Genomic DNA, 25,411 nt, shown 5'->3' on the forward strand with positions numbered 1-25,411 from the left:
TCAGGTACTAAGCATTTTTTTATTGTGAGGACAGAAAACATGGAGCTCACAGGCTGACCACCAGTCACACAGTCACCAAATAAATGCATCAGGTTGGCCCATCATAAATGCCATGGAGGAAGGACACTGTCCCAGGGAAGAAGCAACAGGGAAGCCTGCCCTCTAGAGGAATTTGGGGCAGCTGCTCCTTGCGCTCAGGTCTGGAGGATGCAAAGGAATCAAAAAAGCCAAAGACAGAAGGAAGAGATCTTTCCAGCTCAGGCAAGAGCAGATGCAAAGGCCCTGGGTGAAAGAGTATAGCACCTTACGAGAAGTACAAAATGTTCAAACTGGTGGGTGGGCCAGCAGTCAGAACAAGCTGAGGCTGCAGAGAGAGTGCTGGCCAGTCATGGGGGTCCTGGAGCTACACCAAGGACTGTCACTACAGAGTATTGGTCAGGGAAGTGGCCTGACCACTCTGTTTTTAGAAAGCAACTGTAGCTACAGAGAGGCAAACCGCAGAGAGGAAGAAGGGAGAGCAGCTGGGAGGCCACTGCAGCTGTCCTAGCAAGTGAGTGATGGTGATGGTGATGATGATGGTGTGCATGAGGGTCATGATCATGCCAGAGAGACGACAGACTGGATCCATTCTGGAGGTTCAATCCAGTCTGAAATATGAAGCAAGGATGAGGAGTGTTGGAAAGCAGGTTGTGTGACTGGATGGACAGAGCTCAGCTCACTGAAGAAGGGACCCTGGGAGGGGGCTGGGCTTGGGGATTCTGGGCGAATCTAGATGCAGGAACCTGAGCTCCTTCCAAAGAAGCTCAGGAGGCAGCTGGACTCAGGAGTCCAAATGACCTGAATGTTGGTGGCAGGTGAAGCTGCAGACACAGAAGAATCCTTGGAAGAAGGGGTGAGGCCGGGTGAGAGGGCCCAGGACCCAGCTCTGCCAGTCTCCAGAACTCTGTGCCCAGGAGGCATCCCCAGCTGTGCCCAAGCTGGCGGGAGGAGAACAGAGCCCTCATGCTTCTGGTGCATAGTGACCAGGAGCCCAGCGGTGACCCCAGAGAGCTGCTTTGGAGAACACCAGGGCAGGGCGGGAGCCAGCCAGGGGGCTGTGGAGTGCAGGGGAGGTGTACATTCCCAAAGTCTGATGTAGAAAAAGAGGAAGGAGGACTGGTGGCTGTGGACACATGCGGGTTGGAACAGATGCACTCAGAAGCCAGCAGAGGGGAGAGTGGAAAATACAGGAGAGCAAACACGTCAGATCCAGTAAGGTTCAAGAACGCAGATGGAGACCCAGTCTCAGCTGGGAAGAGGGGCCACAGCCCTCTGAGGAGAAGCTACAGGCAGAGTGCCAAGGCCATGTGCCAAGCAAGCCATAGAGAGGAGTGCAAGAGCTGGCCTAGGAAAGGTGTCAAGAATAGGCGAGGAGGCAGGAGGGAATGAACCTCAGCGTTGTAAAATTGGACTTCGGGTCAGACCTCCTCCCCGCAGACCTGGGGCATGGTCTCCAGGCTCTGGAAGGGTGGTCCTTGCCCTGAATACCACCCTACCACCACCACCACCACCACACCAGCGTGTCCCAGAGCCAGATACCCCTGCACTGCCATGCACTAACTCATTACCATCTTACCAAATGTAAGATGAAGTCACTGGCTGCCAGGGGGAAGAGAAAGAGTCAGGGAAGGTCAAAGCCAAGCTCAACATAGTACACAGATCTGCCCAAGGCAGGTTCGAAGCATAAGTTTGTACCTGGGGAGAATTATTACCCAGAAAAAGGAAAATAAATACCAAAATTGGCAAAAATGGGCAAAGGCATAGACAGAGCTGCTTGCTACAGCACTATTTATAAGAGCAAAGCCCTAGAAACCGCCCTAATGTTCCTGCATAGGGTATATCCAGCCACACAGTGAGGTCTATGGAGCAGCACAGAACACCTCTATTACTGGTCTGCACTGTGTGGAACTTTGGCAAAAATCTCCAGGGTTTAGTGTTAAGTGTAAAAAGCAAGATGGAAAAAGGGGTGTCTAACTCATTACCATTTATCTAAGAAAGGGGGAGAGTTACCTAAGATAGTTAAAATATGTGAAATGTTAAAACTGGTTATCTCTACTGAAAGGAATGGATTTGGGGGGTGGGGTGCAATAATAGGGTAAGAAACTAGACATCTTTGCTTACACCCTGTTTTGTATACTTAACTTTAGAACATGTAATTATTTAATTATAAAACCAAATTCAGTGAAAAAAGCAGATTCCTAAGAATTAAAAAAAAAATGCATCTAAATGTGTATGCATTTGTGACATGATAATGAAGAGAAGAACTATTCTGAATGATTTCAAAACACAGGAAGTTGATGGCACATTCCTCCCCGGCTATCCTCTAAAGACCAAAGTCAATGCAAATGAATCTTGAATTGTATCTAATCACATGTCCTTGGCAATTCTGGTCTTGTTATTCTGAGACTACTGTATGACTGAAGAAATAAAACAGATGCAGAATTATGTTGATGTCCTTGAGAATGGGGATTTGGGTCATAAGAAAAAAAAGGTACAAATATAAAAACACTATAGTCCTGAAAATATGAATCCTGATACATTTTATCTGAAAATCAGTATGAATCATGATGCACTTTTTAAAAAAACATATAGTATATTAGTTATCTATATACGTGTAACAAATGATGCCAAAACTTAGTACCCGAAAACAACAAATATTTATTATCTTAGTTTCTGCGGGTGGAGAATCCAGGGGCAGCTGAATTGAGCACTTCTGGCTCAGGGGCTCCCCCAAGACTGCGGCCGTTTAGAACAGAGGAGGCTCCACTTCCAAGTTCACTTATGAGGCTGTTGGCCAGAGGAGAGACATCAGCAGGATCTAGATTTCCCAACTGGTGTTTCAAATGGAGGCTTCTGCCATTTCATATACTAATATAAATGTAATGTGTGCCAAATAAAAATGCCAATAGGAATTTTTATTGTGTAACCAGATACGCTAATTCTAAAGTTTCTATGGAAAAAATAAATACGCAAGAGGATCCAGGGAAGTTCTGAAGAGGGGTGACAGCGATAAAAGACAGAAATTAGCCTTCCAGATAATAAAATGCACAGTAAATCCCCAGTCAAATAAAGCAGACTGGTCTGGAACCTCAATGGAGATCCAGAGGCAGACCTAAATGTATATGACAATTTATTATATGATAAAGGCAGCATTTCATTTCAGTGATGAAAAATTCATGGAACAGTTTTGGCACAAATAGCTGTTTGGAAGAAAATGCTTAAAATGTAACTCTTTCCGGATCCATATACCAAAATAAATTCTAGATAAATCAAATATGTAACTCATTAAAATAAAATCAGAAAAGTTCTACGAGGAAGAAAATAATGGTAAGAGTGTAAAGGTCATACTAATCTCAAAAACTTAGGAACTTCAAAGGAAAAAGATGCATACAGTAGAGTACATAAAATGTTCAGCAAAGTAAAAACATAGAGGTTCCTCAAAAAGTTAAAAATAGAACTCCCTTATGATTCAGCAATTGCCCTACTAGGTATTTACACAAAGAATACGAAAGTACTAATTCAAAGGGGGTACCTGCAGGCACTCTGATGTTTATGGCAGTGTTACCTACTATAGACAAATTATGGAAAGAGCCCAAGTGTCCACTGACTTGATGAACTGATTAAGAAGATGGGGGGGGGGGGGTGTAAAATGGACTATTAAATAGCCATAAAAAAGAAAGAAGTCTTGCCATTTGCAGTGACATGGATGGACAAGCCAGAGGGTATTATGCTAAGTGAAATAAATCAGAGAAAGACAAATACCATATGATTTCACTCATATGTGGAATTTAAGGGGGGAAAAAGAAGCAAAGGAGAAAAAAGAGAGAAGTAAACCAAAAAAGATTCTTAACTATAGGGAACAAACTGATGGTTACCAGAAGGGGAGATGGGTGGGAATATGGGTTAAATATGTGATGGGTATTAAGGAAGGCACTTGTGATGAACACTGAGTGTTGTATGCAAGTTCTGAATCACTATATTGTACACCTGAGGCTAATATTACACTGTATGTTAACTAACTGGAATTAAAATAAAAACTGAAAAAAAAATGCAAAAAAGCAGAAGACGACAGTAGCTTAGGGAAAACTTTTACAACATAAATCAAAGGGTAAATTTCCTTTATATGTAAAGAATAGTGCAAATCAATAAGAAACACCAAAAACCCAAAAGAGGAGTAGGCAAAGGAGACAAACAGACATCACACAGAAAAATAAACACAAACTGTTTGTAAACACATGAAATGGCACTTGGCTCCACTTCCAATGGAAGATGTGCACGTAACATCAACAATATACCACTTTTCATCCATTGGCCAATGGTTGGATGGCATACAGTGTTGGTAAACTAGCATTCTCACACACACAACTAAGGGTGGCGTACCCATCTTCCTCCATGGCCATTTCTACCCCAGTTGGCATGTTGCAGGCTGTAACCCTACTGTATCTAGGAATGGCTTCTGTAAGAGAACTCATACACAGACACAGAGATATATCCATGACGCTACTCACTGCTGCATTGACTATAAGAAACTGAAAAATCCACAGAGGACTCATTAATACCCATCATACATACATGAACCTGAATCCTGGGCAGTCACTTAATAGTTAGGTGCTTCTACAGTTGTTATCTCCAAGATGTACCAGGAAATGAAAAAGCAAAGTGCAGACCTATTTGTCCCAGTGTAATATCTATTTTTAAGAAAAGGGTCTCTAGCTTTGTATATGTCCAAGAAATTTCTGGAAGGATGCACAAGAGACTTAACAATAGCTTCTACTCCAGAAAGGGACTAGGGGTCAGGGATGGGTAGATGGAAAAGGGAAAAGTACAGGGATGTGCAGATAGAGAAGGGAAATAAGGATTTCCAGGGTAGAATGCATTTTTAATTCTTACGGATTTTGGCTATCTAAGCACTACTCAAAAATATCTTAACAAACCTCCAGTGAATAAAAGTTCCTATTTTAATATCTGTCTAATCCTTATTCATGATTCCATTTGTAAAACTGGAGACAAGATCAAATAATGTTTGTAAAAAAGGAAAGTCATTTTTTAAAGTTTATTTATTTTGATAGAGGGAGCGAGAGGGAGAGAGAAAGGGAGAGAAAGATGGAGAGAGAGTGAGAGAGGCAGAGAAAGAGGGAGAGAGAGAATCCCAAGCAGGCACCTCACTGTCAGGACAGATTCCCAAGCAGGGCTCGATCTTATGAACTGTGAGATCATGACCTGAGTTGACATCAAGAGTCAGACATTTAACTGACTGAGCCACCCAGGTGCCCCCAAAAAAGGAAAGTCATTTTGGCTTTCATAACTTCCCTTTCGAATGCTCTGGGCCCTTCTGGTCCAGGTTTAACCTTACTCCCATCCTTGTACCAATGGTATTCCAGACACATGCCCCCCATCCCTAGGGCTGGCCCCTCTGACAGGCTGAAGAAGAGATGTAAGCTGCCTTCTTTTTAGGAGTCCCAAGTCCTCATTTTAAGAGGTTGGATCATAAGTTCCCAATACACAAAAATAACCAAGTGGCTTTATCACTATGAGGACCCCTAAAAGATGTAAGAGGCAAGCTCAGCAGGGCCAGGGGCCAGCACACAAGGGTGAAGTTGACAAGGTAGAGGCAGGTTGTAAGGGGCCCCCAGGCCCTGACACCTGAGGACATGAAACATTCTAGCACAAGTCTAGAGCTGCTGGTGGGGTGGGGTGGGGTGGGTCTCAGGACATCTTGCATAAGCTTTGACTGTTGGATTAGGAGAACAGTGTGAGGAACAGAATACGATCTATCAGCCTCTGTTGTTTTGTCCTGAAGCTGCTACTGTTAGACTCCACTGCTCGGGACCAGTACCAACTTTTTGGCATTATGGAAAAAAGCCTTTTACATATACTCATTCAGAGGTGGACAACCACCTAGCCCACTTGGACTCATGCCATTGCCAGCCTCCATGTCCCTCAGTAGGGACAAGCTGGAGGTCCCGCCATTCCTTGCCACTCCAGGATTCCTCCCCACAGGGAAGGCAGTGGGTCCTCTGTCCACTGGGCCCTTGCACAAGGTTCACTCTGCAGTGTCAACCTTTCTCATCTGAGAGGAGCCAAGAGGATCAACAGGTCCTGGGGTGTTTTCCTGAAGACTGTGGTCATGGGGGCCTCTTCCCTCAGATGCCTCTGATGAGAGAGGGCTGTGACTCTGAGCCTGAGAGGGGCCAACAGCTCTGACCTCTGGAAGGTTCTCCTGTGGATTCTCTGGAATCTAAGCCAAGTGCCTTCTCCAAGTGAAGGCTCTTCTTTTTCCTCACCTGCTGCATGCTCAAGCAGTACAGTCTGGGGACAATGAGTACAGACTCCCACCTGGGTTCCAATCCTGGTTCTGCCACGTACTACCTGGTGACCTTGAGTACATGACTTAACCTCTCGGAGCCTTTTTACTCATCTGTAATAGCACCTACCTCTTAGTGTTATTAGGAGGATTGCTGAATCAGTATATTTAAGAACTGTGCCTGGCTCAAGGTAAGCACCCGAGAAGAATTCCCTGGCCTCAAGGATACCGGGGTGGCTCAGCTGGTTAAGCATCCAACTCTAGATATCACCTCAGGTCATCATTCACGGTCCATGATATCAAGTCCAACATTGGCTCTGCATTGACAGTATGGAGCCTGCTTAGGATTCTCTCTCCCCCTCTCTCTCTGCCCTTCCCTGCTTGCTCTGTCTCAAAATAAATAAAGAAACATTAAAAAAATAATTCTCTGGCCTCATTATTGATGGTAGTGGTATATGAAGGCATGTTAAGGAGGCAGGAAAACCCTGGTGAGGAGCTTATGCTGCAAAGCACCCAGATATGGGTCTAAGATCAGCAGCTGTAAGACCTCAAATGAGTTCCCTGAACCTCATTTTTCCTAACCAATAGGATGGGGGCAAGCATCTGCCCTTCCTATGGTAACTGCCCTGAAGTAGGTTCACAGCACATGTCTCTGGCACTGGAGCACAATAAGCCCACATTCAATGTCAAGATGGTGTCTGTTGTCATTATACAGTGACTGTTATTGTTTTTTTCATTACTGTTAACAATGATTAGGTGTGAAATAAGGCATGAGCTGGCACTGAAGGCTATCCCAGATAAAAACCCCAAGGAGGTTTTCTTCCAGTGTGACTTCTCAGACCCAGAAGAGGTGGGAGGCCCACTTACCTGTCATAGTTACACTGGGTCTTCTCAGCTAATTAGACATTCAAACAGAAGACTGAACAAGCCCTGGGGGTTCCCCAACACTTGAAATGCTTGCCAGCTGGATGGGGTGTAGAACTGGGGTAGACACTGGGGGCTTGCTCTCTCAATACTCATTTCTAGACCTTCTCCCCTGCCTTCCTGGAAAGCCAAATACTTGATCCTCCAGCCAACACTGAGTTTGACCAGGGCACTGGTCACATGATATGGCTCTGGCTGATGAGAGACAAGGAGAAGTCTATTGAGTAGGTCTTCAAGGTCTTTTAAGGTTCCACTAAACATACAGATTCACAAGGTCTCCTAAGTACAAAGAGACATGGGGCTGCTTCCTCAAAAGGAATAAGGCAGGAGCCACAGTTTGCTAGCTGGATTCTTCTGTGAGTGTCCACATAGCTGTCCAGGAGCTAGGCAGGAGCCCAAGGGTATGAAACACCCATCGAGGAAGATGTGTGGAGCCGTCCCAGGTTAAGACCTTCATATTCTCAGACGCCAGTATCTCTGACAATCACTCCATGGACATGGCTAACAGGAAATTCTAAATTAAGGCTATCCACACTGGTTTGAGCTGGTCACAAGCAGCTTTAGCCAAACTGAACCGGTTTGGGGAATCCAACGTTGTTTTGATTTTGTTTTGAACAGTATGAGCTGGTACAGAGAAGTCTTCTGGAATGCTAAAAGTGAGAGGTACTTCTCAGAGCACCTGAGCATTGATACGGCTTCCTGATCCTTCTCCACCACCCTCCTATCTAGGGGACTGACTCAAGAGCCAGGGGAATCTCATGTCCAAATCATTCCCCTAAGCAGTTTGAGGGAGCTCTGCCCAGATGACACCATGATACTTTGAAAAGTGAGCTTCTTGGACCCACAAGCGCCCACCTCACCAGAATAATGTGACTGGTACACCCATCATGGCATTCTGACCACCAAGGAAAGCATGTATCTTTCCCTCTTTATGAGATGTTGAGTCCTTTGAATCAGGAACCCAATCAATCCTACAGTGAAGGCATGGAATGGGTATTGTCTCTTCCTGCCAATCATTGGGTCCTGAAAAAAACCACAACTAGCCAGTTGGACGGGAATTATCATAACCTATTGTGATCTGATGAAAACCAATTTGATCCAGTTTTAACTTGCTAAAACTTACCTAGAACCACATGTAAACTACTGAGCAAAACCCATTTGAGCCTACCTGAATTGGTCAAAATGTAATCAAGTCTATTTGAGTGGTGTAACATTGATACTGACAGTTCAAAACTGTTTTTTATATCCAGTTTGAGCAACACTGAGCCTACACTACATTGAACCAGTTGAAATTGGGTTGAGCCAATAAATTCGTTTTCAGTCAGTTTGAATTAGATCAGCCTGGTTCAAACTAGTCCCTTTGAAAGGGAATGGGGGTGGGGCCTCAGTTTCCCAGGTGTCAGTTCTTTACTAAAACAGGAAACCAAAGTAGGAAAGGTTTTAAAGTTATTTATCTATGAAGGCTGATTTACCTTACATCCATAAATTTTCATAAAAAGTAATTACCAGCTTGAAAGAATTAATACAATTCACACTGTTTATTGTAACACTAGCAAGAGCAGGAAACAGCCTCCTGGCTGAAGAAAGATCCTATTTAAGAAGCTCCTTATGGCAATGTTGGAGGACCTTCGAAAGGAAGGGCCCAAGGTTCCCTGAAGCCCTTCAGACAATGCAAATTTGGTTCTACCAATAGACAAGCAGGCATGCTCCCCACATTTCAACAAGTGGTACAGAACAGATTGGTCTTAGTTTTTTGATTGAATGCTGACATGCAGTATTAATCCTCTCAAAAAAGACAGGAGAACAGAGGGGAAATAAAGAGTCTAAAAAAGGAGTAACAGCCTGAATTTGGATGCAATTATATCCTCTGTAATCAAAATTGTTAGATCATAATTAGCTGCTTATACAGACACATTTCAATCTATTAATTCAGTCATCAGTGACATGTGTGAGGCCATTACTGAGTGTGTAATTAAGTGGGATGGTCTACTGTTCCCTAATCAAATGAAGCCCCCCTCCCTCTATAACAATATGAGCTTACAAAGTGCTCAAACAACAAAATGCTTAAGCACCTTTTCTTATTATAAGACTGTTTTCACCTTGAAGGTGTGCTTTCTAAACAACCTTTGCAGAAGAAAACAAAAGTAAAAATACCATTTCCTTGGAGGAAAAAATGCAACTGTTCCCAAAGAGAAAATTCAAAGTCACTTACCAGCCACAAAACTTGGAAATGATGCCACCTTCTTTGTCTGTTAGGAAATATGAAAAAAAAAAAAAAAAAAAAGAAATAAAAGAAAAGAAAACAACACATGACAGGTTTAAGTAGATGGCCCGTAAGATCTAGGCTGAGTACCATATGTGAAAAGTTAAACCCCACTGAGTAACTGATGTTCCTTAAAAGTCAGCTCCATAAAGCAAACCAATGTCATTCAGGCACCACGGTGTTTAGGCAGGACATATGGAATCAATCCCCATGAGAAAACATGGGGTACAAAAGGCCATCATCTAAAACTTAAGGGCCTCCAGATTAGCCTGCCACTGCTAAAAGAGAGACTAGAGACCATACAATCAATGGTTCTCCAAGTGGTAGGCATGAGAATTAAGTACCAGAGCCTGTCTTTAAAAGTAGATAAAGGAGATTGGACGTCACTCTATTGGGTGGCCAGAGTTATTTCATAAGCTGGAAAATCTCATCCAAACTATGTTCTCCAGTACAACTTATTTATTAAGGCCTCGTTTTAATAACCTTCATCAAGACAGTGTTAGTGTATACAGGATTGTTTTTCAAAACCATGTTGTTGGTTTAGAACAATGGTTCTCAGCCGGGATGATTTTTGTCCCCAAGGGGATATTTGGCAACGTCTGTAGACATTTTGGTTGTCACAACTTGAGGGAGGAGGTTGTGGGCTACTGGCAGAGGCCAGAGATAGTTCTAACCATCCTAAAGTGAAAAGGACAGCTCTTCAGAACAAAAAATATTTTGGTCCAAATGTCAATTGTGCCACTGTTGAGTAACGCTGGTTTAGAACATAACTGTCTGATAGTGGAGTATAATGAGTTTCTGTCAAACCAGGGAGCACAAATGACCCCCACAACACACACACCATTAACAACACATGAACACACAGTGGTATGAGCCTGAATCAGCAGGAAAGAACTCCTCCTTCCTCCTCCTACAGAGATACCCAACTTTGCTTGACTTGATCCCCCCCACCACACTTCCCAGGCACTGAGTGGGATGAGAACATTGTGGAGAGGGTGAGCAGACCGTGATGGGGTGTGTAGGTCCAACATCAGCATCCTAAGCCACAACTCTTATCCTTGGAGAAAATTACCTCTGGGATGTTGTTATTGTCCACGGGTCCATTGAGATCAGAACGCTGCTGCTTTCTTGGCTGCTCCAAGCCATTGCAAACCTGGAAACCGGGAAGTTAAAGATGAGATGGTGCTTTCACGTGTTAGAGAAATAAACCAAGATATGATACAATTTTGGGAAATCCATGTGTAGGGAGGCATGTGTGTGTACATATATGAGTGTGTGCACATATGGACATAATTTAATTAAACTTTTCTGCAATTAACATATATTCTTTTATATTTATAAAATGTTTTTGACTCATATTTTCTCTTTTTTTACCATATGTCACCTCACAACATTATTACAGCATTATTGAATATTTTCTGCACTTTTCATCTCTGTGACTTATTTTACAACAGATGTTTGTACCCTTTAATCCTCTTCATTTATTTTGCCCCTCTCCCCATTCTCATTACTCTGGAGAAACCACAAGTTTGTTCTCTGTATTTATAAGTCTATTTCTGTTTTTTGTTTGTTTGCTCATTTGTTCTGTCTTTTAGATTCCACATATAAGTGAAACCATATGGTATTTGTCTGTCTGGCTTTTTTTGCTTAGCACAATACTCTGTAGGTCCACCCATGTTGCTATAAATAGCAAGATCTCATTTGTTTTATGGCTGAGCAATATTTCATTGTGTGTGTGTATATATATATATATACATACACACCACATCTTCTTTATCCATTTATTTCTTGATGGATACTTGGGTTACTTCCATATCTTGGCTATTGTAAATAATGCTGCAGCAAACATGGAATGTACATATCTTTTCAAATTAGTGTTTTTGTTTTCTTTGGGTAAAGACCCAGGAATGGAATTACTGAATTGTGTGGGAGTTCTATTTTTAATTTTCTGAGGAATCTCCATATTGTTTTCCACAGTAGCTGTACCAATTTACATTCCCACCAAGAGTGCACAAGAATTCCTTTTTCTCCACATTCTCACCAATGTTTATTTCTTTTCTTTTTGATTCTAGCCATTCTGACAGGTATAGGTGATATCTCATTGTGCTTTTGGTCTGCATTTCCCTGATGATGAGTGATGTTGAACATCTTTTCATGTGTTTATCGGCCATCTGTATGTCATCTTTGGAAAAAATGTCTATTCATGTCTTCTGCCCATTTTTTAATCTGCTCTTTTTTTGGTGTTGAGTTGCATAAGTTTTTAATCTATCTTGGATATTAACTTCTTATTGGACATATCATTTGCAAATATCTTCTCCCATTAAGTAGGTTGTTTCTTTGTTTTGTTGATGGCTTCCTTCTCTATGCAAAAGCTTTTTAGTTTAGTAGAGTCCCAATTGTTTATCTCTGCTTTTGTTTCCCGTACCTAGAAAAATGTTGCTATGACTGTTGTCAGAGAGAAATTACTGCCTACGTTCTCTTCTACGATTTTTTGGTTTCAGGTCTCACATTTTCATTTTGAGTTTATTTTTGTGTATGGTGTAAGAAAGTGGTCCAGTTTTCCCAGCACCATCACTTAAGAGACTGTCTTTCTATCATATATTCTTGACTTCTACGTTGTAGATTATTTGACCATGTAAGCATGGTCTCTTTATTTCTGGGCTCTATTTTGTTTCATTGATCAGTGTGTCTATTTTGTGCCAGTATCATACTGTTTTGATTACTACTGCTTTGTATTGTATCTTGAAACCTGAGATTGTGATACCTTCAGATTTGTTCTTCTTTCTCAAGATTGCTTTGGCTATTTGGGGTCTTTGTGTTTACTGACAAATTTTAGGATTATCTGTTCTAGTTCTATGAAAAATGTTACCAGTATTTTGATAGGGATTGCACTGAATCTGTAAACTTCTTTGTGTAGGATGGACATGTTAAAAATATGAATTACCATTCTAGTAGCATGATATATCTTTCCATTTGTTTGTGTCACCTTCATATTTTGAATCAGATTTTCTAATTGTATTATTTACCATTTTTTAACTGTGGTAAAACACATAAAATTTGCCATCTTATCCACTTTTAAGTGTGTAGTTCAGAGGCATGAAGTACATTAACACTGTGCAGCTATCACCACCATCCACCTCCAGAATTCTTTTCATCTTGCACAACTGAAATTATGTTTGCATTAAACATTAATCCCCCATTACCATCTCACTCCAGTCCCTGTCATCTCTATGAATTTACCTACTCTAAGTACCTCATATAAGTGGAATCTTACAGGATTTGCCTTTGTGACTGGCTTATTTCACTTAGTATAATGTCCTCAAGATTCATCTATGTTGTAACATGTATCATAATTCCCTGCCTTTTTAGGGCTGAATAATATTTCACTGTTTGTATATATCACATTTTATTTATCCATTCATCTATCAATGGACACTGAGTTGCTTCCTCCTTTTGGCTATTGTGAATCACACTGCTCTGAACATAGGTACAAAATCTCTTAAAGTTCCTGCTTTCAATTCTTTGGGTATACACCCTTAAGTAGAAATGTAAGATTATACTATAATTTTTATTTTTAATTTTTGAGGAACCACCATAGCAACTGTACCATTAACATTAACATTCCCAGTAACAGCATCCAAGAGTTGAAATCATAGTTCTGAAAAAAATAAATTCTTAGTTTGATGCAAATTCTAAACTCTAGGATCTAAATTCTTGAGTTAATGCAAATTAGTCAATCTACTACTAGAATAAACAAAATGCCCCAAGGATAAGTCACAGGTCTTCTCTTAAAGAGGACATCAAACCAAAATTTCTTTTACTTCAAGTAACAAAATTTAAAGTTTAGGTATCTCTATTTAGTGTCCAGAAGATAAAAGCCAGATCTATAGCACTGAAATCACTGTCCAAACCCCAAAGGCAGTGTTAGTAAGCCATCATGTGAAGTTCCAGAACTTTCTAGAAATAAATTATCAAGCAGTAACAATATAAGGATGATGATGATAACAATGACATCAATGATAAGTTATAAGTTTATATTTATACTATAAATATATACTATACTCATGTTTATTTATAAACTTATTTGTATTCATAAAGTTATTTGTAATTAACTATGTGGCATTATTCCCTCTCCTTCTTCACAGCTGAGTGGACTGCGGCTCTAGGTATTGGTGCTAATGGCTAGTTCCCATAGATCCAGGTGGCATAGCAAGATGCTGTTGCCAGTCTTCTTCTCTGGCTAGATTGTCACTGTTGTGTTCCTTAATGTCATTCAATCTCTCTGGGTGGGTTAGAGAAAACCAAAGAGACATGGGTCCACCCCCCAGCACTGACAGCACCAAGCAGACCAAAGATTCTTAGCTGAGCATCCCTCTGTGACTACAAACACCGCTGCATCTCAGAGGCAGTGGGAGGTGGGGAGGATGGGGATGGCTCAGATGGGAGGGGGGAAAAGTGGGACTGGGCTTTAAGCACGGTGAAGACTGCACACAAAAGGGAAAAGGAAGGCATCACCATATCCTAAGAGAACTCAAGCTACAGGAAGAATCAAGGCTTTCCTGGAATAGAGGGGATGCAGGGATGCAGCTGGGGCCCAGGAGGGTCAGATGTCTGGTTGGTCCTTGCTTCCTTAGCTGGAAGGCCAAAACACTGTCCCTACCCCAAGCCCTGTGAGCAACCAAGCCATGCACACGGTGCTGGGTTCCTTCCGCTGCCCTAGTATGTCCCCAAGGTGGGGGGCTCTGGGACTCAGGCCTGCCAGGACCGCTGGTATGCTCCTCTGCCTTTCTTAGCCCTCCTTCTGGGACCTGAACCCTTCCTTCCCCAGATGAGAGGTCTGTGACCCACCCAGGGGGCTCCAACCCAGTGGACCCTGTGCTGACCAAGCCGAGCTGACAGTACCCCTTTTTGTAGGGCTGAGCCTGGCTTGGGGACCTACTAGAGTCAGGGTTGTTTCCGAAACTCCTAGTTAGGTCTTCCCTCTGCCTTACCGGCTCTGTACTGCCCACTGTGGCCAAGGTACACCAGGCAAAATCTCCCAAAGAGGACAATGGGTGCTTTCACTGGAAATGCTGTTCCCATCCGCTTTACGTACAGCTCAAATCTGTGACATCCTCCCAGAAAACCTTTTGTTGTCTCTCATGCTTGGCTATTTCAAAGTCCACTTAGAGCACATCCATGTTTCCCCTCTTGTTTACATGATCTCTAGCCTGGTGACCTTCCCTAGGCAGAGTTCACTAACTTCATTTCCTAAAAGCCTGCACTGCCTTACTAGGAGCTGAATGGACACTAGTAATCTCCAAAAACCGTAAAGAAACAAACCAACCAGTGACAAATGAAAACGGGTCAACCATACCTATTGTAGAATGAATGTCTGTGCCCCCACCAATTTCATATATTGAAACCTAACCCCCAAGGAGATGGGGTCTTTGGGATATAATTAGAATTAGATGAGCTCATAAGGATACCACCCTCACGAGCAGAGTCACTGTCCTTATAAAAGAGACCCCAGAGAGCTCTCTCACCTCTTCCACCATGTGCAAAAACAGTGAGAAGGCTCTGGCTATAAACCAGGAAGTGGACCCTCACCAGACACCAGATCTGCTACTGCCTTGATCTTGGACTTCGTGCCTCCAAAACTGTGAGAAATAAGTGTCTGTTGTTTATAAGCCACCCAGTCTATGGTGTTTTTGTGATAGCAGCCCAAACAGACTAAGATAACACCACGTCTACAAATGTTACAGCTTGGGGTAGTGGAATCTAATTTTTCTGCCATAGATGTAGGGCAACAGATTCTCATCTAGATGTCAGATCCATTTTGAAGAAAAGACTGCTGCTTATCTTATACTGGGTGCCTTTGGCAAATGGAAGAGGTGCTCCTCTGGGGGACACAGCCCCCACAGGGTTAGGGCTTGGCCAGGTAGACACAGGCTGGCTGCCCATGCCTGTCCATGGGACACCTGGCATGAAGCCACAGCATGTTTGGTTTCTCCCCAAACCTTCTGCAGGCTCGACCCTATCCTCTGTGTCAACATTTTCTCCACTCACCAACATGACAACCACAGTTCATAATAAACAGCCGGGGTTGTTTTCAGAAAGGTGGGTTTGGGAGAGCCCATCTAGTGCTCTCATTTCTGTCTTAAGGGCAAAGCATGGGCATGCTTAGTAGCATGGGGCACAGCATCTGAAATTAACATCATAAGGGACCAGGTGGATTTGGGGCTCCCAGCATCTTAGATGAAGATGCTACTTAAATCCTTTTGTGCACTCCCCAAGGTAAAGCAGCCAGCCACACCTCAGAAAAAGATGCCAGCCAGGGTTACCTCAATCCTTTCCAGCCACAGGGACATGAGGGACATGTTCTTCACCAGGTAACTACCATAGGTACTCCCACTGCCATGGGCTGGAAGCCACATCAACCATCCACTGAGAGAAGATGGTGAGTGAAACATGTTAAATGAAATCTGGCAAAGGTGGTGGGACCCCCTCCCCAGAGTCCTGAGAAGAGAACACAGACGTGTGGCACAGACTAGTCCTAACATGTCAGGACCAGAGACAGCTGCTCAGGGCAGGGTTGATTTGCCTGCAAAAAAGTATACTAATATGAATAAATTGCTCTAATAAGTATCTTGGCTCCAGTTGGTGAAACTAAAGCTAGAATTTTTTTAAAAGTGTCAATTCTGATTTTGTCTGCCTGATTAAATGGAAAATATAGCAATATAACCTACATTACTTGAGATGAAACAATAGCAAACAAGTGCACATGCACTTATGCCATCTGTAATAAAAATCAAACATTTCCAAGCATTCTCCTGAGTGACATGCATGCACGTTAGTGATACATGGAGGGACAGAGCTCAAAACCAGGCAAGCCACAACCTTCCCACTGACCTGATCTATCTCCCCTTAAGCACGCCTTCTTGTCAGAGAAATCCCAAGCTTACAAATAACTCAGTTAGGGGGTGCCTGGGTGGCTCAGTCAGTTAAGTGTCTGACTTCAGCTCAGGTTATTATCTCATGGTTCGTGAGTTCAAGCCCCGCACTGGGCTTTATGCTGACAGCTCAGAGCCTGGAGCCTGCTTTGGACTCTGTGTCTCCCTCTCTCTCTGCCCCTCCCCACCACGCCTCTTTCTCTCTCATAAATAAATTAGGTGACAGCCTTCTCTGGGAATCACTTCATGCTCCCTGTTTCCAAAGGCATTGGTCACCCCTACTGGTCTGATGTTCCTCTGTCCCCACTCATCAGGGGTCAGCCAAAACTTGCTGCATGTTGGGTGTTCCATGGGTGGCCGGGCTGAGAGCATAAGCCACCAGGGTCCAACTGAAGGTCTGACTTGGCACACTGAACATACTTCACAAGCCCCTTTATCTGTCCCCTGGTACTCAGGTGGCTCAGAAAAATGACAATATTGTTCTTCTTCTGCTCCTCTTACATTCTGATCACTCCCATGACATTTGTCTGGAGGAGAATGAGAGCTTGAATAAAGTATTTATTCTTATAATAGTCATCCCCATGGGAGTGATCATATCTTTCTGAAGCCAATCTGTGGCTTAAAAGAATCATGACAAGATCCATTAGGGAAACCAGCCAGTGAGTCTATCTTTTAACATCTCCTGGAAGAGCCTGCAAATGGGAGGGGAAGGAGAGTTCCCTCCTTACATTCCCACAGCCCTGCCCCCATCCATATTTCATGGAACATACCTATACTAAAAAATTATTCATCATTTGTTAAGTTCAAGCTTAACTGGGTATCCTCCTGTTATTTACTAAATCTGGCAGCCTTACCTGGGGGCTGACAAGCTGCCACTTCCACTGAGCCCCACGTGACACACTCCGGGCTTGGTATTGTTCTCTGTGCCTGGTCTGCTAAAACGTCCCCTACTGCTGACCACCAGCACTGCCTGGTACATCTCTGACTTTATCATTCACTCTCTTCACTTAAGCTTCATAAAAGGCAGGTGGTGCCTGGGGCACCTGGCCCAGCATTTCAAAGCAGAAGCAAATTTTTCTAAACTGGCCTCTACATTTCAACCTTTCATAAAGCACTGTCCAAAGGCTGCATCCACACAACTGGAGAATGGGGCAAGCCAGAGAATGAGAAAATATACAGGCAAACAAGAGCAGCTCCTGTGTGATCAGACCTGAGGGGCTCAAGAGGTGAGCCGCAGGGCTGATCCATTAAGACTTGGGGGCTATTGAATCTTTGCCATTTAAGTGCAGCCAGGATCCTAGGGCACTGCTGGTAGAAACATAAAATGTTCATCATGATGGAGAACAATTTGTGAACCCTTAAAGAGTTAAACACTGAACGCCTATGTGATCCAGGAATTCCACTCCAAAAAAAGAGCCAAGAACAGCTATCTGCACAAAGCCTTGTACCCAAATGTTCACGGCAGCGTTACTGACAACAGTCAAAAGGCAGAAACAACCCAAATGTCTGTCCACTAGTGAGTGGATAAACAAAATATGGTATATCCCTTCAATGGAATATCACTCAGCCATGAAAAGGAATGAAGTCCCGATGCGTGCCATAACATGCGTGAACCCTGAAAATACTGCAGTAAGTGAAAGGACACAAAAAGTCACATACTGTATGATTCCATTCAGATGAAAATGGACACATCAGATGGAAACAGGCACATCTGTACGTAGAGAAAACAGATTTTGCATTGACAGGGGCTGGGGCGAGGGGTGGATAGGAAGTGACTGCTTAATAAGTATGGACTCTTCTTTTAGGTGATGAAAATGTTCTGGAGATAATTAGTGGTGGTTGCACAACACTGTACTAAATGCCACTAAACCATACACTTTAAATGGTCAAAAGAATACATTTTATTTCATGGGTAAATCACTACAATTTAAAACTAGTCTGGAAAGAATAACTTGAAGAGTAACTGAAGAATAACCTGAAGGTCACCTGCCAGCTTGTGCAGGATGAACCTTCTCCTTGGGCACAAAAGCCAAGAGAAAGGAGGGTGGGGCCAGGGAAGGAGGTGGGTCATCCAGTTGGCACAGATATTCTCTCCTGGTCACCTGCCTCACATACCAGGATGTCACCCTCCGATTCATTTGTGGAAAAGGAAAGAGATCCACCTCTTAAAGCAGAGTGTACTATGGAACTAGGGAGTCTTCCATTTGGTTATGATCAATCTCAAAGGAGAAAACCCCTTTTTACAACTGTGGCTGGCCGCCATCATGGCTGCTTCTCCCATAGGAGAACAGATTGGCACATTTTCCCATCCTGCTCCTTTAAAGGTGAGAAGCCCTATGTGAGCAGAGTTTCAGGACAGAAGAACAAAGCAGAAGAACAGTCTCTTGGCTTTATGGCAGTCTCTTGCGTTTGCTCAGGAGACCCGAGTCCTCTCCCACACCCAGCCTAGAGTCCTGCACTCACATTCTGAGAAAGCTATTTGATAGCTGAAAAATGAAGAAAATGAAGGTACATAAATTGGAAGTAAATCAAATGACTAATACCAAGTCAACGTTAGAAATCCATTCCCAGGGCATTTTTTTTCCTTTATTTCAAGTTTTTACTTAAATTTTAGTTAGTTAACATATATGGTAAAATTAGTTTCAGGAGTAAAATTTAGCAATTCAGCACTTACATACAACACCCAACGCTCATCACAACAACTGCCCTCCCTAATGCCCTCCACCCATCTGGCCCACCCCCCCTCCTCCAGCAACCCTCAGTTCGTTCTGTATTGTTAAGAGTCTCTTAAGGTTTGCTTCCTTCTCTCTCTTTTTTTTCCCCCTCTTCCGCTATGTTCATCTGTTTTGTTTCTTAAATTCCACATATGAGTGAAATCATATGGTACTTGCTTTTTCTCTGACTTACTTTGCTTAGCATAATACACTCTAGCTCCATCCATGTTGTTGCAAATGTCAAGATTTCATTCTTTTTGAAATTTTTTAATGTTTATTTTTGAGAGACAGAGCATGAGGAGGGTAGAGGCAGAGAGAGAGGGAGACACAGAATCAGAAGCAGGCTCTAGGCTACGAGCTGTCAACATAAAGCCCAACGCCAGGCTCGAACTCACAGACCATGAGATCATGAGCTGAGCCAAAGTCAGACACTTAACCAACTGAGCCACCCAGCCACCCCAAGATTTCATTCTTTTTGATGGCTGAGTAATACTCCATTGTGTGTGTATATATGTATGTATGTATGTATGTATGTATGTATGTATGTATGTGTTGGGGACTATATATATGCCACATCTCCTTTATCCACTCATCAGTCAATGGACATTTGGGCTCTCTCCATAGTTTGGCTATTGTTGACAATGCTGATATAAACATTGGGGTGCATGTACCCCTCTATATCAGTATTTTTGTATCCTTTGGATAAATATCCAACAGTGTAATTACTGAATTGTGGGGTATTTCTATTTTTAACTTTTTGAGGAACCTCCTTACTGTTTTCCAGAGTGGCTGCCCTAGTCTGCATTCCCACCAACAGTGTAAGAGGGTTCCCCTTTCTCTACATCTTCATCAACATCTGCTATTTTCCAGGGGCATTTTCTAGATTTGACTTCTACTCATCTATGCAGGCCACTGTTCCCATCATGGGACTGCTATGACCCTAACTCTGTTCTCCTAACATGAGGACTTCTCTCTTTCAGTCAGCATTATTAGTCCAAAGTAATAAACAACTCAGTGGAACTGCCTAAGACGGCAAACACTAAAACAAAGTGTTTTGATTCATAATTTGAAACATAAGCTTAACCAGCTAATAATATGTAATGAAGATATTAGCAGCCCAGTTAGCTTCTATTAAATCCACCTGTTTAACTTTTATGATTATATGATGTAGGATATTTGGTTTTCCTACCACTGAGGATAAGGAGAGAGAATAGAATTAGCTGTTGTTTTAATGATATATTTGATGATACATTTTTATTTGAATGATACCAACAATGTAGGACTTCAACTATTTTACTTAAAGATGTGCAGACCCACTGCCTTGTGACCATATGCACCAGTGTCTACAGGCTCAAATGAGTGTGGTCAGCCCACCTCTACTGTGACAACACCAAACTGGTGGTGACTGGCCAAAATGTGTGTCTGGGTTCATCTGATTCTGGTTTCACAGGTGCAGACTGGCTCAACTTGGTTTTAGATGATTCAAGTTGGCTCAGGTGAGTAAATGGGCCAAGAGCTTTTTCTTTATTTCTTTTGTTTCTTTTCTTTCTTCCTTCCTTCTTTCTCTCTCACCCCTCCTTCCTTTTTCTTTCCTTCTTTCCTTCCTCCCTCCCTTCTTCTCTTTCTTTTTACTGTGGTAAATATACATAATATAAAATTTATCATTTTAACCATTTTTAACTGGACAATTCAGTGGCATGAGATGCATCCACATAGTTGGGTAACCATTACATCATCCACCCACAGAACTTTTCATCTTCCCCAACAGAAACTCTGTCCCCAGTTAATACTAACTCCCCATTCCCTCTTCTCCCAGCCCCTGTAGCCCCCATTCTACTTTCTGTCTCTATAAATTTGATTACTCTAGGAACCTCATAAAAGTGGAATCACACAGGATTTGTCTTTTTGGGACTGGCTTACTTCATGAACTGTATTGTCCTCAGGGTACATCCATGTTGTAGCAGGTATCAGGATTTCCTTCCTTTTACAGGCTGAATAATATTCCACTGTCTTTCAAGGTCTTTTCTTTTGTACTTTATCACTATGACTGCAGCACAGAAAACAATCCTCCCAAAATACTGAAAAAAAAGTACCATGCCATGATTTCTGAATATGGGCCAAACTGCCCATATTTTAGATGACTTGGAATTCTTTGGGTTAATTCATCATGTTTCATTCTTCTTGGCATTTAAAAAAGGGTTGGAGATTAAATATTAATGAGATATTAGGCAAGAAAAACCTTGGACAGCAATTTTACTTCCTAACACCTCCCATAATTTGCAAATTCAATTCAGGAAAAAGAGCCCTGACCTGCCGTTGGCCTTGTTTCTGGAGCAGGTTTTGAGGACCGGTGGGTAACTAGATTATCCCTCCTCTCTTGAAGATTAACACTCATATTTCTCAAAGTGACTAATGTGCTATTTTTATATACTTGGTCCCAAATGAATGAACGAACGAACGAAGCAGGGGATAGATCACAGTGAGGAAGAGCTTCTGGTTTCATGACTAGAAAAGAAGGAAGCAGCAGCAGCAGTGGTCAAAAGAACCCAGAAGCCCCTGAGATACCTGGTGAGGGTGTGGCATGGTCCAGGTCTAAGCCTGTCTGAAGGAGACACCTGGGCAGGTGAGTCTGAGTCACAGTGCATCATGGTCAAAGCCAGCAGACCCAGAGGCAGTGGGAGTGAAAGTTAGGAACAGATGTCTCCCAGCTGGCACCAAGAGCTGATGTGAGGGGAAGCAGGAGACCCAAAGGCTGGGTGGGAAGTGTTGGGGTTGGGAGACGGCTTCATCAGAAATCAGAGTGGGCAAACAGATCTCAGAGGTAGCATCAGAGTCCACCTGCAAATGGTCTGGGCCAATGGAGAGGGAGGCTGACCAAGGAGGGCAAGTGGGAAACTTCCCCAAACAGCAATATCCTCCCAACCTTACACCATGCCCCCACACACCTCCATGTTCACCCTCACCTGGTTGGCTCACTTCCCAAAGCTGCCCTCAAAGTCCCAGAGCCTCTCGGCTTATCAGCCCCACTGCCGCCAGCCCTTTTCCTGAGCACCCAGCCCCATTTGGACTGCCAAGAGTCTGTGGTCTATCTCCCTCTAGAAGGAGGTTCATAATGCAGACTTATGCCGTTTTTAATCTTTGCACCTCTGGTACCCAGCACATCACAGGTGCCAATATGCATGGGTTGTGTGGGAAGGAACGCCAGTGCCAGCAGCCCTGGGAATCTGAGCAGCCTAGCTGGGGCCAGTCAGCTTTGAAGGAGAGTGGGAGTTATGTGCAGAAACTCCAGGTTAAGGAGAGAGCCTGGGATGGCGATTTGGAATTAGTGAGAAATCAGTGCGCCAAGGCCCAGCTCATCTGCTAGGAGAGTGGGTGGGGTTCTCAGTTAATTTCCTATTGGGAATAGAGTGTGAGAATATCAGGGCAGCCCTTGGAGATGTGTAGGTGTCACCTTGGGGTGTTTGTTCCCCAAAATTAGAAACCCCAGGGCAGAAAGGGACTAAGCATGTCCCCAGGAAGGCATGTGAGAAGTCCCTTCTGGAAGTCCCTGCAGGGGTGAGAGCCCATCCGAGGAAGGCTTGCAGAGAAGGGAGCGCCTGAGGACATGTGGGAGCTGCCCACACACACTTCCTCTGTCTCCAGTGTGTCCCTGGCCAGTCCTTGTCCTCCTCCCGTCCTGCCTTATAGTGGCGGCTTCATTCCTCCCTTGATGGCGCTCCAGAAGGCAGTGATACCAACTTGCTCACTGGTGTCTTCAGCCCTGCATAGTGTGGCCCTGGACCCAAGCTGTTTGCAGAGCCTCGCCAATTGCCTCCCCCACATCCTGAGAAAGTCTCCTATGGATTTGAAATCATCACTGTCACCATCAGGGCAAGGGCTCCACACCCCTTACATCCCCTGCAGACTCTGATCCATGTCAACTCTGCTCTGGGCAGCCCCAGGAGACAGACAGTTTTTGGTGCAGATCATGGGTCCAGAATGTTCCAGAACTAGGAGCTGGGGCAGCAGGATGGGGTACAGGCTTCCTGGCTCTGCTATTTGCTCTCTTAACCACTGCACCTTGCTCTCTCTTCAAGGGCTAGGTGTGAGGAAGTTTCTTTTTAGATGACTGCTAGTGGAAAGGCTCTCCATGATTTTCTTGAAACAGTGTTTTAGAGACCCTGGCTTTAACTAGATTTTAAAAGCACTGAAGCAATCCCAGATTCCTGCTAAATAAGCTGTTCTGTGACAACAATAGCCACCTCTGGTCACAGGTCTTCAAGAGGCTTCATAAAAATCAAATAAGGCCATTGTGCTGACTCAACAAATAGCCCCAGAGAAATCAAGTTTGGAAGCTTGAACAGATCACGTAAGGGGCTGACAATGCCAAAGCTATACCAGCCTGGATTTTTTTTCTCAGAGTGGCCCCTGGAATTAGTTACAGCATATGCTACAGCTACTCATCAAAGCACTGGGAGCAGAGGGGACCAGGGAGGGCACGGGACCTGCTGGGAACTCTCCTGTGCTACCTCCCCATGTGCACGAGAAAGGCAGGGCCTGATGCCACAGGTGGTCAGAAGAACAGAGGCATCTGCAGAATCGGGGGCAGGGCTGTGGGAAGAAAGAAGCCACCTACACTCCATAGAGGCACAGGGAGTAGGTGAGAACCTTCCGCTGACTGGGCCATGCTCTTGTGTCTCCTAGAAACTCCTGTCCCCAGCACCTGCTGTCCCCAGCACGGCTCTTTCTCCAGCCCTGCCCTACCTATGACCAGGTTTGGATAGACTGCTCCCTCCTGACCACAGTGCGAGCACCAGATCCCCTTGTGCACCTGCTACTTCATGGCATGACAATGGAGGTTACTCGGGTGCCAACGATCCCAGGGTACTCCTCTCTCAGCCCCTTGGGGCCTCTTACGGCATGGTACCCGTTACTTAAAGCAGATGCCCATACTTATTTCCTATGCCACTGAACAGGGCACGTACAAGAGGCGCCAGCCCACAGGAGATGCTCACAGTGCCACCACCCACCCCACCCCTCAGACCGGGCAGGCTGAGGTCACCGGTGCACTTAGCATCATCCCTCCCTATCTGGTGCCAGCATTCCTATAACAATCTCAAAAGGTCCCTCACAAAGGAAGCCTCAATTGAAGGCCAAATCACAGCAAATCCACCTCCACAAGGAGCAATGATAATCGCTTGTACGTCTGATATAGTCTCAGGGCCCTATATCACGTCTCCATTTAACTGCTGTATTAAGTTGACTATGATGTATTGATTTTCCTTCTTTTCTATTGTCAGAGGGCCCCTTTTAGAAGGCACTGGCTGGACCAATGATAAGCAGAAATCATGAAATCCCTCAATAATCAAAAAATGCATTTGGTGTGCCATCCCAGCATGCAGTGCTATTCTGAGCAGTTGCTGCATAAATCCAACACCTTGAACTAGACGGCCGTTGAAGTGTTCGTGAGCCCAGCCCATGGAGTGCATGGAACAGGACAAGGCATGTCTGGCCACAGGAGAAATATCCAGAGCCCAAAGGAAAGGAATGAATCTATTAAGGGAGAATTTCAGGCTCAGAGCAGATATTTTCAGAGTACTTTTTCTCAAGATAGATGTCATAGGCTAACACATGAAAAAGAGGGGGATTCCAAAAGAGTCACTCCAAACCAAACCCAGTCCTTGCCAAGCCCATATACACAGAGACTACAAGAACCTGCTGTCCCAGGCCACCCAGCAGATCTATGGAACTATGATCTTTGGTGCTAAACAAACATGCTCTTACAGGAGCATGGAGAAGCAGCCCCCAGGGGAGCCCCTGCTCCTAGGAAGTGTACTGATGACCTTCCAAGTCCCCAAAGCTGACCCCTGAGCTCTGAGGCCAGAGTCCCACTAAGGTTCTCCCTCTATACACATAGCAGTGGTAGGTGTAGAAATCAGCAATTCAATCTGGATATTCATTAGAAACTAGGCTGGATGCAACTCACATAGTCTTCAGCCACTGCATGTAAAAGACAAAACATGTCCACAAAGCTTCATAAAATTAAGGAAAGTGGCTCTCCTTGGATCTAGGACCTGAGCCCTCATGAAGTCGGGACATTGGGGTGATTTTACAGACTGGAGGTCTTGTGTCCACTGGTCATCTCATCAGTGTCATGACACATCCACCATGAACAACGGATCATGTCAAGCCATCGTAAAACGAAGTAAATAAGGACAAAATAGAAGAGATGGCTGCTCTCTGGGAACAATACTGC

General features: G+C 43.9%; 1 protein-coding gene across 4 annotated transcripts in view; it reads right to left on the reverse strand.

Moving 5' to 3' along the window:
• The window catches only part of APBA2 (amyloid beta precursor protein binding family A member 2), a 262,791-nt gene that overhangs the window by 33,493 nt on the left and 203,887 nt on the right, over nucleotides 1–25,411 (reverse strand). For all 4 annotated transcript variants that reach the window (XM_039217199.1, XM_039217198.1, XM_039217196.1 and 1 more), the window contains exons 5-6: nucleotides 10,603–10,683; nucleotides 9,480–9,516 (exon numbers count right to left, since the gene is read on the reverse strand). In XM_039217199.1, coding sequence (XP_039073130.1) covers nucleotides 9,480–9,516; nucleotides 10,603–10,683 — 118 coding nt within the window. The remainder of the gene's footprint in view (nucleotides 1–9,479; nucleotides 9,517–10,602; nucleotides 10,684–25,411) is intronic.

This window comes from Hyaena hyaena, unplaced genomic scaffold, assembly GCF_003009895.1.
Source record: "Hyaena hyaena isolate Hyena2069 unplaced genomic scaffold, ASM300989v1 scaffold_670, whole genome shotgun sequence".
Taxonomy (NCBI): domain Eukaryota; kingdom Metazoa; phylum Chordata; class Mammalia; order Carnivora; family Hyaenidae; genus Hyaena; species Hyaena hyaena.